The sequence below is a fragment of the Hipposideros armiger genome, unplaced genomic scaffold, assembly GCF_001890085.2.
Source record: "Hipposideros armiger isolate ML-2016 unplaced genomic scaffold, ASM189008v1 scaffold_437, whole genome shotgun sequence".
Classification (NCBI taxonomy): domain Eukaryota; kingdom Metazoa; phylum Chordata; class Mammalia; order Chiroptera; family Hipposideridae; genus Hipposideros; species Hipposideros armiger.
This window is the reverse complement of record NW_017731787.1, coordinates 27226-44754: the sequence shown is the minus strand read 5'-3', so window position 1 is coordinate 44754 and position 17529 is coordinate 27226. Positions and strand designations below refer to the sequence as shown.

The following is a 17529-nucleotide window of genomic DNA, read 5'->3' as shown; positions in this document are numbered from 1 at the left end:
TGAGTCCAGGTCCCCTTCTGCCCCGTCACCTGCTTAGCTAGGGGTGCTATATCACCCTGTGGAGCAAGAGTATGACCTTCCTTCTCCTTCTACCTCACCCCTCCCAGCTCCAGCCCAGTGCTGAGAGACATACTTGCTGTAGGACAGAAATTAAGGCAGCTGCCTGGAGCACCTCCCAGCAGACAGACTGTACCCTTGCTCCAGAGGCTCCTGCAGCCCTGTGCCCCCAAGCTACTCCTTGGAGAACTTGTCCAAACCACCTGGCTGAATAAGTGGACTGAGCTACAGCCACATGACAGCGGGGCGGGCCCCCTTCTCAGCGGTCCCCTCCCCTTCCCTCCCACTCTGAAACCTGATTCAGCTGAAGAATTGATTGCAGGAAAACTTGGCAGCTTTCCAACCCTGATGGGCCGAGCAGTGTGAGGCTGCAGCCTCAGAAGGTTCTGGGGAGCAGCCTGGAAAGGCAGGCAGGCTGGCTCATGAGGCTGATAGAGTGAGGACAGGCTGGCCCTCGGCGGGGCTCACCCTGAAGGCCAGTCCTCTCTGAGGCACCCACACTGCGGGAAGCTCACCATGCTGCTGTGGGTCCCACAGGCGCTGCTTGCCTGGCTTCTGCCCACGCTCCTGACACAGGGAGAAGGTAAGGGGGACTTGGCCGGCTATCTATAGAGGGGATGTAGAGGGTGTTTGATTCCTCCAAGGCTTGAGGAAAGTTGGATTTTGGAGTGGGTACAGCTGCAGGAAAGTCAGGGCTCTCACCACATATGAGCACAAGAGCATTCTGAAGCACTGTGGTCCAGCTAGAAAGTTGGGGAGGTTGAGCATCGGGTGACAGCAGGGCTTGCTGAGAGGGGAGCAGAGCAGCAGCCTGCTGTGGTGGAAACGCAGACAGGTGCAGGAGACGGGCTCCTCGCCTCTGTGCCCTGCCCCTAAACTCATCCAAAGGCAGCTTCAAGGGATCTTCATACTCATTTAGTCCACCCCTTCTTGTTATAAATGGGAATGCTGTGGTCCAGAGAAGGGGAGTGGTTCTCTCAAGGCCACACAGCTCGTTAGAGGCAGAGTGGAGATCAGGACTGACGTACTCATCTTTCCCCAGCTTCACTGGTTTCATTGCATGGGTTCTTTGGGTTTCCTACAGTTCCGTTCCAGGGTTAAATTCCAATAACACCAAACTCCCCCCTGCATTCCCCACCCCATCCTTTCCTGCCTCCTGTGGACGCAGGGTATTTTAGTCACAAAAGGAGCCATTTCCTTTTGCTGCAGACAATATTCATCCCGCATTTTGGAAGTTTTTCTCCTCATCCAGAGCTGGGTTGAAGCTGTGGCTGGGGCACAGAGGGCTGAACAGATATGAAGGACTTATGGGCACGATGATTTTCCTTCCTGTGAGCTGTCGTTGGGGAGGCTCAGCAGGACAAGCAGGCCCAGGCTGTAAGTTATGACTGTTCTGGGGCTTCCCTGGCTCCGAAGAAATTCTGCCCCTCCCAGAAACGGCCCTTTGCTCTGCGGCCTGCAGGGTCCAGCCTGGTTCTCTCCAAATTGGTCAGGGTCCCAGACCAAAGTATCTGGGCTGCTGCTGCTGTAATAAAGACACACAGGGCTCTGGGTTTGATTCCCAGTTTCTCCACTTGCAGAGCATAGCACTCGCCTTTCTGTGTTGGGGATCCTTATCTGTACAATGGGCTATCATGACACCCACCCCAGTGGGCTACTCTAAGATCGAAATGAGTAACATGTTAACTCGTATTATTCTAAAGGAGACACTCAATAAATGCTCTCTTGTCTTCTCTCTCTGTTCTTCTCTGTTCCGAGAGAAGCTGGAAGTTTATCAGGAATAGGTAGGTGAGGGGCAGGAAGGGGACTCTGTAGGACCAGTTTGCTGTACAGCTTGCACTCATGATAGACAAGATGAGCGAAGAGGCAGTCTTCTTTAGAAAAAGCCTGGCCTGCTGGCACCCGGTCTCACCCTGCCAGTCCGCTCAAGGCCTTGGAACCTGTACCCTGGTCCTGTAGGGTGCTCCCCCCTTCCCCATCCTATACCTTTCACCTTCGTATTTCTTGACACCTTTCAGGAAGTGCTTCTATCATTTCCTAGAGGGATATCTGAGGTGCACATGAAATCCCCATAGAATGGGGCTAGGGCCTAGGAATTGGGTTTTCTCGTCACTATTTTGTCCTCCTGCTCTGGGGACAATTTGTTTTCTCCTTACTTCCTCCACACTTTGCCTCTAACCTTCTTCCCTAACGCCATCAAATTTGCCCAAATGGCAACCCTATGAAGGGTCCTGGTAAACCTTCCGCAGGAGATTGTGAGCACATGGAAGTGGGGAAGGGGAGCTACCTGGGGTGGATTTTGCTAAAGTGGGAGGAGATGTCAGTTTTCACTGGATGTCCACCCTTCTTTCTTTGTCAGTTGCAGGCTGAGGTCAAGAAGAGGAGGAGGAGGAGCTTTGTGGATGCTGAGATCTGACTTTGGCTGAGGCAAACCCTCATGCAGACCATTGGACTTAAAAATTGTGCTCTTAGGGCCACTTTTTTGCATCCCTCTCACCTACCAGTTTCACACACCCAGGGCCAGCTCCCCTTTAGCTCCCAAGAGCCCCTTAACCAGAACCCCACAGGCTGAACTCCTCTGGGCAGTTATCTACTCTCGGCCATTCTCGGCCCTTGGCCCACTTCAGACCTCACGTGTCTGTGTTACCTTCTCTTACAACCCAGCTTCCTCTCTCATGTAAATCAATGCATAAGTTACCCTTCGTGCAATAATACCTTTGAATTTTGGCAGGAATTTCTAAAGATAAAAATGCTATAGTGATGGAAATTTCAGTCCATGAGGGTATCTGGGAATTTTGTGAGGTGGGAATGGTGAGAACGCTTTCCTTTCAATAACTTTCAAACTTGGGCAAGAGAACCAAAAAAAGACCCCAGCTCTCATGGCCACTTTGAACTGTTCTTTCTCCCAGCCAGTCACAGGGGGAGCTTCCAGGCCCATAATACCTCCAGACCCGCTCTGGGGAGGCTGTCGGATTACCTCCTGACCAACTATAAGAAGGGTGTGCGACCCGTGCGGGATTGGAGGAAGCCAACCACTGTAGCCATTGACGTCATTGTCTATGCCATCCTCAGTGTGGTGAGCGCTCAGCCTTATTCTGCCCCCAACTCAGAGGTGGCAGTTTTGGGTGGGGGGCCATGTGAGACCGAGTTATCCCCTGGGCAGCATGGTGGGCATCTTAGTACCCATAGCACCTGTGGTCAGGTACCATGGCTCAGGACAGACCACAGCAGACTGCAGCACCCACCATGTGCACAGCTGCCCAAAGCAGGAAACTGGGTCACCTGTGTGGCTGCTCATCTTACAGCCCTACAGCCAGTGGGCCACTTACCACATGTGGTTCTTCCCAGATTACATCACGGTAACCACCTCCCTGTGTACGCTGTGTGGGGTTCAGGCTGTCCTATTCATCTCTGTGCACTGATAATTTATGCAGGTCCCTGGCACATGGTGGGTATGACTCAATGGTTGTTGAAGAGGTAATCATAAATCAATGAATTAATTGATTCCTTCATCAAGTAAGGCAGGGTGCACTGCCCATCAGAAGAGGTTGACATTGTACAGAGATAAATAAGAAGGCAATTGCAGAAATGCAGGGCACTGGGCTGGGGTAGAGTGGGCAGGAACTGACTTCATAGTCTCCTATACAAACCATGTGGCTGTTTCATGAAGGGAAATAGGGAATTAGATGGGAGGGAGGGAGGGTGATAAATTTTTCACTCTATGTGAAGTCCTTCTTGACTTCATACTAAGGCAGGAGATATATATGTATATATATATATATACATATACATATATACATATAGATATATATGTATATATACATACATATATACATATACATATACACACACACACACATATATATATGGTTGTCAGAAAAGTCATGATGCATTTTTGCAATGAAAAACAGAAAAAATACGTCATGACTTTTCCGACAACCCAATATATACACACACACATATATATCCATATATATGTGTGTGTGTATATATGTATATATATGTCTATACACACACACACACATAGAGAGAGAGAAAGAGAGAAAGAGAGGTGATATTGTTATATATACCTTGTATTGCTATCTTCTATTATGTTATATATATCATATATATAAAATATATATAACAGACACATATACCAGGGGTGCCAAAAAAAGTATACATATTTGGATGCATGATATAATAGAAGATATATATATAATTGTGTGTATGTGTATTATTGCATTTCTTTGTAAGTGTATCCTAGTAAATGACCAACTTTTCCTGGCTGGCCCCTTCTCCATGCCCCTTTTCTTCACTCTCACTTCCCAAGGGACTAGGGATACAAAGCAGCAGCTCCTTCAGGGGGTGGTATGTGCAGGGTGAACCCCCAACCCACAAGGCCACCTATGCCAAGCTCCCTTTCCTTTCTCAGGACGAGAAGAATCAGGTACTGACCACCTACATCTGGTACCGGCAGGTGAGCAGAGCAGCCCTTCTCCCACATTTCCTGACACAGGATTTACCCTTCCAGGAAGGATTTCTCCACCTCGAGGAGTCAGGAAACTCAGAGGCCTGGTTGAGGGAAGTGGGGAGAGGTTCACAGGCGTGCTCAGCGTGAGATCCAGGAGCCTGGACTCCTCGAACTCAGGACTGGGAATGGAAACAAACTGAAAAGCCAGTGGAGGAGAAATCCTCCGAACCCCCTCTGGGTTCTAAAGATCTTCACAGCATCCCAAACAAGGGCTTGTCCAACTTCTGTTGATTGAACACCTCCAGTGACTGGGAGCTCAGAAGGCAGTTACTTCATTTTCAAACAGCTTTAATTGCTAGAAAGTTCTTCCTTCTATTAAGCCAAATTGAATAACAACCAAACTGGGTGATTGAAACAGGATGATTCCCATCCACTTAGTCCTCACATGCTTGGCCATTTCCCCACTCTTCAAGCTTCTAATGGGCATTGGTCAGGCACTGATGTATGGATGTCTCTGAGGTCTTAGCAGCATTTCTGGCTTGGTGGGGGAGGGCAGGCAAACAGTGGACTGTCCACAGTTGTGTTTTGCTCTGGCAGCCACTGAGGCAGTGGGCAACACGTCAGAGCAGAGGGGACGCCAAAGTGGCTAAAGAGAGGGGGCCAGGGGGATGAAGACAGTTCATAGAGGTCAAACCTGAAAGAGGCACTGGGAACACACCTGGCATATACAGGTCTCTGTTAAATCCCTTCCTGCTCTTCGTGGCACTCTCCACACCACCACCCACTCATGAGATGGGGTGTGGGGTGAAGGAAGAAGCTACAATACTGATTTCTGACATACTGCTCCCTTTCTGCCTCAGAGAGATCCCTAAATACAGAGCATGTCCTGCCTCAAGGGAAGAGACCCAAGCAAGAATGGGCAGCTTGAAGTTCCTTTACTTGGCCATCTGGCCTAGGTCTCACCTGTCAGCCTCTAGGGTCACTTGTCTGTCCCAGCAGTGAGGGGATGCCCATTTACATGTACCAGAGACTGTGCTGAGGGACTGAAATTGGAGACACAAACTAGTGAGCTCACAGATTAGACAATTAAATGCAGCAAGACAGCCACAGGACAGGATGTGAACTGTGAAAGCACAGAGGAGGCACATAAAACCCAGCCTGAGGAGTGGGGTTCACAGAAGTTTCCAGGAGAAAGAAACAGACAGGTGACTTGGTTAAGTCTGGAAGGACAAGTAAGGCTCACCTCAATAAGGAAGAATTGCTGTATGGAAGAGGGAGCAGGGTATGCCGAGATGTGCAGGTTTTTGTTTTGTTTTGTTTTTTAAGGAGGGCACAGCTCACAGTGGCCCATGTGGGGACTGAACCAGCAACCTTGGTGTTATCAGCACCATGCTCTAACCAACTGAACTAACCGGCCACCCTGAGATGTGCAGGTTTTAACGGTGTTTAATTCCATGTGGCTGGAGTGTAAGCTCTATGGAGAGGCATAGAAAAAAAAAAACCACACAAAAAAACACAAAAAAAACCAGACAGATGGGTGGAGGCCAGATTATGTAGGCTTTTGTTGACTGTGAGGTTTAACTTTATCTTATGCCAATGGGGCGCCACCAAAGAATTTTCAGCAAGGGGGTGACATGATCAAATTTACATTTTATGTTTCTATAAAATTGGGATAATTCATTATATTCTGTTTTATAACCTTTTCAATGTGTGTTCTTTTTGCTTTTTTTTCCTAGTGATTTGAAAGACATATTTTTATTTCGATCTATCATGCTTGTATTTAGTTCACATTATTTTGTCTAGTTACCAGTGATAATAAATAAACATAACCTATTAACTCCCCAAACATAGCGCCCTCTATTTAGTATGCCAGTCTGCATAGACCACTCCCACTGACATACCATCTTTTTCTCATGTTTTCAAATAAAATGTGAAATGTTTAAATATATATATATACATTTTAGATCAGTTATTCTGGCAAGATAGTGGAAAATGCATTGATCAAAACTTAACAGCAACCATCTCTACCCTGTGAGGTGCATGTTACGATCCCAATTTGCATATGTGCAAACCAAGACCCAAGAAGCTATGGAGAGGGGATTCAAAACAGTAGAAATGACCTAACGCTTTGGCTGCATATGTCTGTGTCATATTTGCAAGTAGGGGGTGAGCGAGTACAGTGGTGGGGGAACTCTCAGGTACTACTGAGTGATTTGGGTGCCACTGACACCCAGATTCCCCCAAGACGATGCTCACCTGTCGCCTGGGCACTGAGCGGTGAAGTTGGCCTGAGCTGTGGACAACCCCCACTAGAGACGGAGGGGGCTGCCTGTGACCGTTCCTGCTCCTCCCCTAGTACTGGACTGACGAGTTTCTCCAGTGGAACCCTGAGGACTTCGACAACATCACCAAGTTGTCCATCCCCACGGACAGCATCTGGGTCCCGGACATTCTCATCAACGAGTTGTGAGTGCTGGCATCAGATGCTGGGCGGCAGGGTGGCTTAGGGGCTGGGAAGGCAGGGGTCGGGAGACCAGGTCACTGCTGTCACCTCTGAGATGTTCCACCCAGACTTGCAGAACTGTAGGTAAAGTTGGCTTGGGCCCAAATTCCCACTTGTCTTTCATTTTCCTTTTCTTCAGTACAACGCCTCTTTTTCTGTGCTTGATGTTGAAACTCTATAGTTCTTGGTCTAAGGGCCCCCTTCTGGGGAAAAAAAAAAAGCCAATGAATGAATTCACACTGTTACAATAGCCAAATGAGAAATGGCTACGTTTTTTTGTTTGTTTGTTTGTTTTTAAGATTTTTATTGGGGAATTGGGGGGATGGTAACAGTGCTGGGGAGTTGGGGGAAAGGGAACAGACAAGTTGCTGTCGTTTTTTTTTTTTGTTCTTCAGACTAGTTTTGCTTCACTGGCCCAAGTTGGCACCATCATTGCACTATTCCCGGGCGAGGCAGATCAGTCGCCGGCTTCTGGACAGCCGCTCACTGCGGCTGCTGGCCGCTCATGCTGGCTGCTGGCTACATACGGTAGCCCATGGCAACCCACTGCCACAGGGGCTGCAGCCTACGCCGTTGCTGGCGACTCACGACAGCCCAGCTCCAGGTTGAGCTGTTTTCAGCATCTTAGCTGTGGAGGGCAGTGTCACTGGCCCTCATATGTGGGACCCGAACCGGGGCCCTCTGGTGTCCCAAGCCAGTTCTTAACCAACGCGCCACTCGGCTGGCCCATGGCTACGTTTTTTAAAGGGACAATAATATCACTGAAATGGATAAAGTGCTGATAGTGACCACTGGCCACATGGGAGATTTGGAGCTGAGAGACTCTCACATCTCTCAAGTCACACTTGTGCCTGACTAGTCACAAATTGAACCCTCAACCTGCAGTGAGTCCAATTCACCTTTATTCTCAGCAGCCAGACACTGTCTTTTTTGCCCCAGCCAACCTTCCTTCTCCCCATCCTTCAAGATTCTTCTGCCTCCACTGCCTGGGCTTCTGAACAGAAGTGCAGGGAAGATGGCCAGGGGTAACGGATGGAAGGAGAAGGTGGCCGGGAGCCAGGCACCCTCCACTCAGTATCCAATTCATTGCTCAGCTCCAGGGGGTGCCACTCACACTGCTTTTCATGAGAAGCAGTGGACCTGGAGCCCCATGCCGTGCATAGCCCAGGCTGGAAGGATCTGAGAAAATTTCAGTCTCTGGCTGGATCTGCAGTTTGAACATGAAGTAGCTTTAGCCTTGAGCTCTCAGCTCTCATCCTGACTCCACAAAAGGCTGCAGGCTCAGAACCCCCAGGTTCAGGCCACTCGATGCCATAGTGGTCACTTGGAAGAGTGGGGTGAGGGACCTGCTAAGAAAGTGGGACAAAGTCTGTCCTGCCTTGCCCCACTTCTTCTCAATGATTTCTCTAGTTCTTTTTCCTCCAGAGACAACTAGTCTCATTTCATAGGACTTCTAGGGATGGGAAGCAAGGAGGAACTCAAGTCAGGATGGAACTCAAGGTTCTGCTTTCCCACCAAGCCTTCCTGTTGTCCCTAGGCTGGTCATTCTGGGAGCTTAGCTCTGCCCAGCTCCCTGGGTGGCCGTATAGGGACACCTAGGTATGCTCCTTAAAGCCTGTGGCTTTGGGGTCCATAGATTCCTTGCCTGCATTTTGTGGATAGGTTTCCAGGGAAATAAAGAAGAAATGCCCTTTACTGCTTGGAAAGTGGCCTTGAAAATGGCAGGTAAGGAAGCCTAAGACAGATAAGAAGGTTGGAAAAACCGAGGCTAGACAAAACAGTGTGAGTTTTCCTGCTGCCCAGACCCTCCCTGAATTTCTTTCCCTGCTGGGGTGTTCAGAGGCCTTCAGACTCTCAGGGTTTGACCTACTTCTTAAGCCCCATACTGACCCCTCTTCCCTGGCCAGTGTGGACGTGGGGAAGTCTCCAGATATCCCGTATGTGTACGTCCGGCATCATGGGGAGGTCCAGAACTACAAGCCCCTCCAGGTGGTGACCGCCTGTAGCCTTGACATCTACAACTTCCCCTTCGACGTGCAGAACTGTTCATTGACCTTCACCAGCTGGCTGCACACCAGTGAGTAGACGGGCTTCGGAGGCGGGGCCAGGTTGGGGGACCCAGGGACACCTGAGTGAGGAACACATCCTGGGATGCGTTCTCCCTCACCCAACTCACTTATCATTTATTTTCTTAACGCCACTGAGTCTCTCTTTCTTTATGCTTCAAATGGGACTAACATGGTTGCCTTATGCCTCCCTCAGTCATCATATGGATTTAAATGAAAACTAACTGCAAGACACTCAGTAAAGGGCCAATTCTTTCCCAATATCACTAATAGGACTGCACTCAACGTTCTCTCCAAGCCACCCACTTCTCTCCACTGATGTATCCCCCCCCCCAATATAAGTCCCCTTGATCTTGTGTCTTTCTACAGTGATCTTTCTACAGTGGCCTCCTAGCTGTTCTCCCTCCTTCATTCTTGTCCCCCACCCTTCCCCCACCCTCCCATCCATGTTCCTCACAGCAAACAGGGAGATCTTATTAAAATGCAAAACTGATCACGCCATGCTTTGCTTAAAGCCCTCAATGGCTTCCTAGCACTCCTGAGACACAATCAAATCCTTCACCTGGCTGATAGGGCCCTGCAAAGCCTGGCCTTGCCCACAGCGCACCTTTCCAGCCTCAGCTCGTGCACGCCCCCCTGAGCTCTGCTCCAGCCTGGCTGCCTCCCTCACTGGCCCCACAGGCCCTGTTCTTTCCCGTTATCATACCCCACTTCCTCTCCAGGGCCACCTTGCTCCCTCCTCCTCCCTTTCCTGCTCCTCTTTCTGCCCCCACTCTTGCCCTCAACCACACCTGGCTTGTCCAACTCCTCTACTCATCTTCGAATCACAGCATCAGTGTCAGTTCCTTGGGGAAAACCCTTTTTATCCCCCAGATTCCTGATGCCAAAATGTATAGCCTCCTGTTCTTCCCACTTCTATTGCGTTTATAAGTACTTGTTCAATGTCAACTTCTCTACCAGATATAAACTTACAGAGGGCAGGGACATGATTTCTGTCCCACCGTTCGATGCCCAGCACAGTGCCTGGCACAGAGGAAGGTGCTGGCAAGCTTCCATTGAGTGGATGAATGCTAGGTGCTCACTAAGGTCTGGTGAAGTGAGCGGTCACCCTACTGCAAAAAGGCGTCGTCCACATCTATTCTGATTTTATTGCATCCACTGTAAATTACAAAGGTAATACATAACTTCCTTGAACAAAAACCAGAATTACAAATAATCTTTGACCTTTGACCTCTACCCTCAATCCCAAACTCTTCACCAACTCCCCACACCAAGATTTACTAACTTTTATCAGTATAAACTCCATATAGTATGTTCTTCCCAGTCCTTCTCTATCTTTTATATATACATGTATATACATAGCTATGAAAGTACATGGAAATTATTCTACAGGGTTTTTTTACATAAATGTATCATTTATGCTACTGCTAATTGATTTTTTTTACTCAGCAACAGGTCTTGGACATTTTTCCAAGTTAGTGCATAGTTAGTTCTTTCTCAAATTCTGACTCAAATTCCAAATCATACCCCATGGTTTGGATACATCATAATTTAAGCATTTTCCTGATTAGTGGATAGTTAGATCTTTCCCAGTATTTTGCCGTAATGGATACTGCTGTCCGCTGGTGCATATGCATGTCTGTTTCTCTAATACAGATGCAGAGAAGTGAGACCACTATTCTGTAAGTGGGGGTTTGCTCGTTTCCTAATTCACCTGTAAAGACAGGTGGTTCTATGAAAGCAAAGGTGAAGAATATTGACTTTTGTTCATTTCCTAAACAGGTAATTCTAACAGGGACACCTAGAAAGTGTGTGGAAGCAGGTGTGTGTGTGTGTGTGTGTGTGTGTGTGTGTGTGTGTGTGTGTAAGAGTGGGGGAATTTCTAGTAACTGAATTTGTCTGGTTCTTTGCATTTTGCTGTGTGTTTTCATTCACGACTCCATTTCCCTCACCACAGCCCCACTGTACAGATAGGTCAGTGTGCACAATTATTTCATTTTGCAGCTGAGAAAACCAAGGCTGGAGAGTAAGAGCTGAGACGAGCTAAGTCATGGGTGTGGCCACCCCGTGTCCCATGGCCACAGGGTCTAGCCTGCTCTGGCGCAAGACTCCAGGGCTGGCTTGATTTCTTCTCTCTCAGTCCAGGACATTAACATCTCCCTGTGGCGCTTGCCAGAAAAGGTGAAGTTTGACAAGAGCGTCTTCATGAACCAAGGCGAATGGGAGCTTCTGGGGGTGCTGACCCAGTTTCGGGAGTTCAGTATCGAAAGCAGCAGCTGCTATGCAGAAATGAAGTTCTATGTAAGTGGGACAGGGAGCAGATGTGGGTAAAATGATGACTAGAACTACTAGACTGTCACACCCAGGTAGACTTAAGGAGCCACATGGGAAAGCACCTCTGCGGCACTTTGCCCAACTCCAGGGTCACACTCACCCCCTGGAACTTCAAAGAAGTAGATGCGGAAACTGAACTGTCCCTCACTTATCCTGAACAGCCACGAGCCTGGGTCCAGAGACAGAATGCGGGTGGGGGCTGCCCGTTCCTTTCTCTGGCAATACAGGTTGCAAGCTCCACGAAGCAGGGGGCCAGGGATGGGGTGGTGGTTCCTGGGTGCAGGACCTGTCTGCCCCAGCCTCCCCCAGAGCTCCTCTCCTGGCCCCAGGTGGTCATTCGCCGGCGGCCCCTATTCTATGCTGTCAGCCTGCTGCTACCCAGCATCTTCCTCATGGTCATGGACATTGTGGGCTTCTACCTGCCTCCGGACAGTGGCGAGAGGGTCTCCTTCAAAATCACACTCCTCCTGGGCTACTCTGTCTTCCTGATCATTGTGTCTGACACGCTGCCAGCCACAGCCATCGGCACTCCCCTCATTGGTAAGGCCCGCTTCTGGGGAAGAGCTTGGGATGTCCCTGGAACTGAGGGATGGCCCCCTCCCACCTGCTGTGTGTATCGCCCCTCTCTCCCTGCCCTGCCCTGAATGTACAGGTGTCTACTTTGTCGTCTGCATGGCTCTGCTGGTAATAAGTTTGGCTGAGACTATCTTCATTGTGAGGCTGGTGCACAAGCAAGATCTGCAGCAGCCCGTGCCTGCCTGGCTGCGGCACCTGGTTCTCGAGAAAGTCGCCCTGCTGCTTTGCCTAGGGGAGCAGTCAACCTCCCATAGGTGCCCAGCCACCTCCCAAGCCACCAAGACTGATGACTGCTCAGGTGAGAGGGAAAGGGTCGCAGCATCCTTCTGGACCGGATGCAAACACGTGGTAGGGTGTCTGGAGAGGATGTGCCATGCCAGAGAGCCTGGCTCTATAAGCTAGTGTTTTAAACCACTCCACCCCACTCCATTCCTTGTTGTCCTCCATTCTGGCTAGGGCTAGGCCTTTCACAGAAGATGTCTGGTTAACCTAAGACCATCTCATCATAAGCTAATGAACGAGTGCACCAGCCTAATGCTTAATATCACTGCTCACCTGGTGAAGGTAGCCATATCTGAAGGTGTATTTTCTAGGTGCAGAAAGACTCAGAGTCGTGAGAGAGAGCAGTGGATTCAGAGTCCAGACACCTAGACTTTGGTGGCCTCACTATTAGATGATGTACCAGCTGTGTGTCCGCAGGCTAGTGATATAATCTCTCTGAGCTTTAGCACCTTCATGTAGAGGCAATTACCCCTACTCTGCTCTTTCATGGGGCTATGGTGAGGTTCAAATGAAATAATGGACATCAAATTTCCAGGCAAAGCTCATGAGTTAAAATAAAAAAGTACATGGGAAGGATAAACACCAAATTCATGATATGGTGACCTGGAGAGGGGACGGAGGGTGGGATTAAGGAGGAGTATACAGGAATCTTTAATTGTATTGGACTTCCTTATTTGCTTAAGTTGGATGGTGCGTACACAAATATGTAAGTTATTCTCAATACTCTTTATGTCTGAAATTGTTCATAACAAAAATTTCTGCAGGCCAAAGAAACACAAGATACAGTGTTCAGGCCATCGGCTGGGCCTCTCTCCCTTGCCAATGCTCTGCCCTTCTTCCAGACATGGGAAACCACTGCAGTCATGTGGGAGGACCCGTGGACTTGGACAAGACCCCGAGGGGCAGAGGCAGCCCTCCTCCACCAGTACGGGAGGCCTCCCTGGCAGTGCGTGGGCTGCTGCAGGAGCTGGCCTCCATCCGGCACTTCCTGGAGAAACGGGAGGAGAGCCGAGAGGTGGCCCGGGACTGGCTGCGTGTGGGCTCCGTGCTGGACAGGCTGCTTTTCCGCATCTACCTGCTCGCGGTGCTGGCCTACAGCGTCACCCTGGTCACTCTCTGGTCCATCTGGCAGTATTCCTGATGGGTATGGCCCAGCAGTGGGAAGGTGCTGGTTAGAATGGGATGGGAGAACTTCAGCATCCAGGGGATGCCAAGGATGTTCTCAAGACACACATACAGTTCCATTCCTGTTTCCAATGCCAATTCGTCTCTGCAATCCCAAACCAGGGCCTCAACTCTTACCCCCAAAACTTGATATTCAAGACCCTTACACCCTCTGCCTCCCCCATCTGCCCATTATGGCTTTAAAACATATTGTCTTAGATCAGGAGAAGCCCGTGCATCCCCTAACTTCACTCTATATATCTATGCATCAAGCCTCAGTTTCCCCAGGGACACCTCCCTGAATAAGGTACTTAAGAATTCTGCTCATCTCCCTCAACCTTGATTTTAAATTGAATGCAAACCAACTCTCTGCTACACGGGCCTGGTGACTCTGCATTCGGTTTATCTAACACTAACATCTTCTTCTTCACCTCACCTGTGACCACTTCCCTGAACACTCATTTTTCATTAGATGGTGGGAGTGGAGGGTAATAAAATGCGATGAAGCTCTAAACTCTCTTCTTGACCATTTGTCAGCAGCTGGGTGGGTGGAAGAGGAGGTTTCAAGTTACTGGTGGAAATGAAGTTGGAGAATTATATGTGGTTTCAGTTGTTTGGTGCTTCCTGCCCCCAAGGAATCGGGTGGTGACCAAATGTTGGTTGTTATGAAGAAACAGTAGGAGGCGGGATTTAAGGTGAGAGTGTCAGGACCATGAACACTTCGCAATGGAGAGGTAGTGAGGGGGTTGCTCGGTTCTGCGACTCCCTGGAAAGATGCTGGAAGGATCCACACAGTCCTGTTCATTATCCTAGGCTCAAGGTCTCTCAGTGAAGCTGGGATCAAGCTCTCTCCCTGCTAGAGGATCCTGCGATCAAGACGAGGACATCAGCACCATGGCCAGCACCAACTGGTTGTGGTGTTTGAAAGACAGAGGCTTGCGTTTCTTTAATCTCCTTTGGGAACTCTCAGCACTCAGCCCCTGGCACACCCACTAGCAAGCAAGGCCATGAGGGAGGCAGAGTCGGGGACATGGTATAGTTCACCTTACTTATATCCTGGCACCCTCTCCCAGACATCAGGGTTCCAGACATGCTGACGAGCACCTCAGCTCTATTACTCCACCCGCCTAACAAGCATTCAGAGGAAAGGAATGCCAGAACCCACCAAGAGTGATGATATTAGCGTCCTCCGTGTTTGCCTGAGGCTTTCTCTGGTTCCCCCTTTCTCATTCCAGCCTTATCCCTCTCCTTGTCTTGGGCCGCCTCTCACTCAGAGGGAGGCATGTGGACAGAGTCTGAACACTGCTGGGCTAAAGCGAAAGGACCAAAAAGAAACATCTGAAATGATTTGTTCCAGGCTGGCCAATTATAAGGGATTCAGTATGGAACACCTGAAGTTACACCTTCCCTTGACCCCAAACTGCAGCTCTCCAATAGTTAGCGGACTATCCTGGAGGTTGGCTGGAGGGCAGAACCTTGGGCCCTTGGGAGCTTCATGTCCAAAGGAGCCTAGAAACTGAGGAAGGGGGCTTGTCTGGTTTAGCTTCTCTCAGCTTCTTCTCCCAGGTTCCCCAGCCTGCAGCAAGATCTCATTAAACATGATCTAACTGACTGCTGGTTCCTAAGGTGAACTGCAGTGAGGTTTCATCTGCTACTTCCACCCCAGACATATGTGCTTTTGATATTAGTTAAAGATTTTATGTTATCCTTGCTTTGTTGGTGGATAGGTATCAAGATCTTCCAGCAAAAGCAGAAGGTTGTGGGGCTGGAGAGTGGCCCCGATTCACACTTGTTGCTTCCTACTGAGTAGAGATTGTTCATCCCAAGGCTCTTAGGATGGTCCCTGCAGCCCATACTTTAGAGCCTGGTCTCGGGATCAAAAGCTGCCCCACTCCACTTGAACTTGCTGGGCCAGTCATGATGCTCAATGATCCTCAGGCCAGAGAGAGAGAAACTTGGACAGTCTGGCACTGTTGATGCACCGCTGGTCAGTAAGTGGGTGCCTATTGACAAAGTGTCCAACCATAGAGCTAGTAAGACACTAATCAACCTATTGATTCCTCATCTCCCCCTCCCCACCCTTTGCCCACAATCAATGGGGCAACAGAGCCCAGCACTGAGGCAGCCAATTAACCACCTCGAGAATGAGCTGCCACGTGTAACATCTTCTGCTCCACTAGCCACAGCCAATCAGCTCATTGATCCACATGTAGGCTGTGCTGCCCGCATGGGAAACTGAGGCCAGGGCCAGAGAATTCCCAGGGCACTAACTCCTGTCATCAGTGTTGACCTTGGCCTTCTCCCAAAGAGGCCTTTACTCTGCCTGGCATGTGAGAAGACCCAGAACCTCCCTCCCACCTGTTATATTTCCCGGAACCTGCTTCCTTCTCCCCTCCTGCCGCTTTAGCTCACTCCTCTCCTTCTGTCCTAAGCAGAGAGAGAAAAGCAGAAACCTACCGCGTCTCTATCAGTACTCCTGAGAAGCTTACCTGTTCTCTATCCCATCTCTACACCTCCCTATTCACCTGTGAATACTCCCAGTTCCTACCTCCTTTTCCCATCCACCCCACCTTCCAAAACCTGACACTTCCACTCAGAAGATCCCACTAAAGGTTTTGAACGTGTCCAATCCTTAGTGGTGCTCTAAGCTGTCGGGCCGACCACCGTGAGGTTGCCTTTCCCCCTGAACGACAGCAACCCGTGCGCAGTCTCCGTCACAGGCGTGGACATTCTGTGGCTTTCAGGATAGTTCAGAGAGAGTAGCTGAGCTCCCAGTCAGGAGATGGGCTTGCGGGAGACTGAGAGGATAGGAGGGAGGACAAGTTGCTGGGTGGGGTGTAGAAAGGAGAGGGAGAATGTATGGAGAGGTGAGATTCAGCGTTCCCCAGCCACGTTCTCCTCCTTTCCTCTCCTCCCCCAGCCTCTGAATCAATACATTTTGAATCTAATCTAATAACAGAGATTTAACGAGGCGATAATGTGTGTGCAGCGGCCAGGCGCTTTGTCTCTTCTTTCATGCGGCAGCTGGGGCCCATTATCCCGGGACAATGCCCCATGCTAATCACTCCTCTCTCCTCCCCAGTGTGGGGAGGGGTGGTGGGCAAGAGAGGGCAGCTCCTCCCCGACTGGAGGGAAGTGGAGGGGTGGAATGGGGGGAAGAAGTCGAGAAGGGTCTGGAGAAGGGTCTGGACGGGCCCCACACTGTCTTGGCCTGACACGGACTCTTTGGCCTTCTCCCTGGGCCCACAGGGTCCACTCTGACCCGCAGGGTTGGGAGCCCTAACTGCACACAAACAGCAGATAATTACCTATCAGCTGCAACACCAGTGGCTGCGAGTTGGGTGGGTTTTGTTGCTTTTTTTTTTTTTCTTTCCTCTAACTTGGTCCTCTATAATTTAAGCTCTCCCATTAAGTCCTGTGATTGGCCAGCTCTGGCTGCCACGGTTAGAAAATGAAACCCTGGTTTTAGAGACCAAGAACACCCCCTTTCTGAAACAGGAGACGGCTCCACATCCTCTGTCTCTTTTCTCTGGGACCTGACAAGAAACAAATTCTGAAATGTTCTAAATCGTAATTGCAGCAGCCAGAGAGTGAGCAAAAGAGACAGAACAGTTAGCCTGTTTGTTCACAGCTGTGGGCCAGCTCTGCCAAAAGACTGCTCACACTCCTAGCGTGTGCTGGACTTCAGGTTAATGTCTAGATGGCTACTTTCAGGATTATTCTAAAGAGAGAATAGCTAGGCACCTTGGAACCCCAGGAGCCTCTGCCTCTGACTACATGTGAACTTTCTGGGCTTGCCCACAGCCTACCCAAGGGAACAGAAACACTCCTTCCTTGGACTCTGTTCCTATCCCAGCACGGCCTGCTTCACCATCTCCCATCCCCTTTGACTATAGCTAATGTAAATTCTTTCAGAACAGCTTATGTCTTTCTCCCAACCCCCACTGGATGCATAAAACACTGTAAAACTCCGGAACAACAGACATGTCTTTCCTACCTAGTCATGCTGCTGTGGTTTAGACCTTATGCCCCAAGACACATTTTTTTTTTCTAGCAATGACCTAATAAACCCTTTCTTTTAAAAAGACTTCCAG

General features: G+C 49.6%; 1 protein-coding gene across 1 annotated transcript; it reads left to right on the top strand.

Annotated features, from left to right (window-relative positions):
* Positions 1 to 314: 314 nt before the first annotated feature.
* HTR3A (5-hydroxytryptamine receptor 3A) lies at positions 315 to 13927 on the top strand. The gene is made up of 9 exons (XM_019665234.1): positions 315 to 640; positions 2967 to 3133; positions 4472 to 4516; positions 6867 to 6976; positions 8921 to 9090; positions 11220 to 11380; positions 11743 to 11953; positions 12066 to 12287; positions 13114 to 13927. Exons 1-9 carry the CDS (start codon positions 574 to 576, stop codon positions 13410 to 13412), a joined length of 1452 nt encoding a protein of 483 aa, XP_019520779.1. The 5' UTR covers positions 315 to 573; the 3' UTR covers positions 13413 to 13927.
* The last annotated feature ends 3602 nt before the right edge of the window (positions 13928 to 17529 follow it).

Bases quoted from the DNA above. Each gene is read 5' to 3' on its own strand.
- HTR3A (XM_019665234.1), top strand. From the start codon at position 574: ATGCTGCTGTGGGTCCCACAGGCGCTGCTTGCCTGGCTTCTGCCCACG. The intron at 11,381-11,742 runs GTAAGTGGGACA...TCCTGGCCCCAG, and splicing joins ATGCAGAAATGAAGTTCTAT to GTGGTCATTCGCCGGCGGCC. The intron at 12,288-13,113 runs GTGAGAGGGAAA...CCCTTCTTCCAG, and splicing joins CAAGACTGATGACTGCTCAG to ACATGGGAAACCACTGCAGT.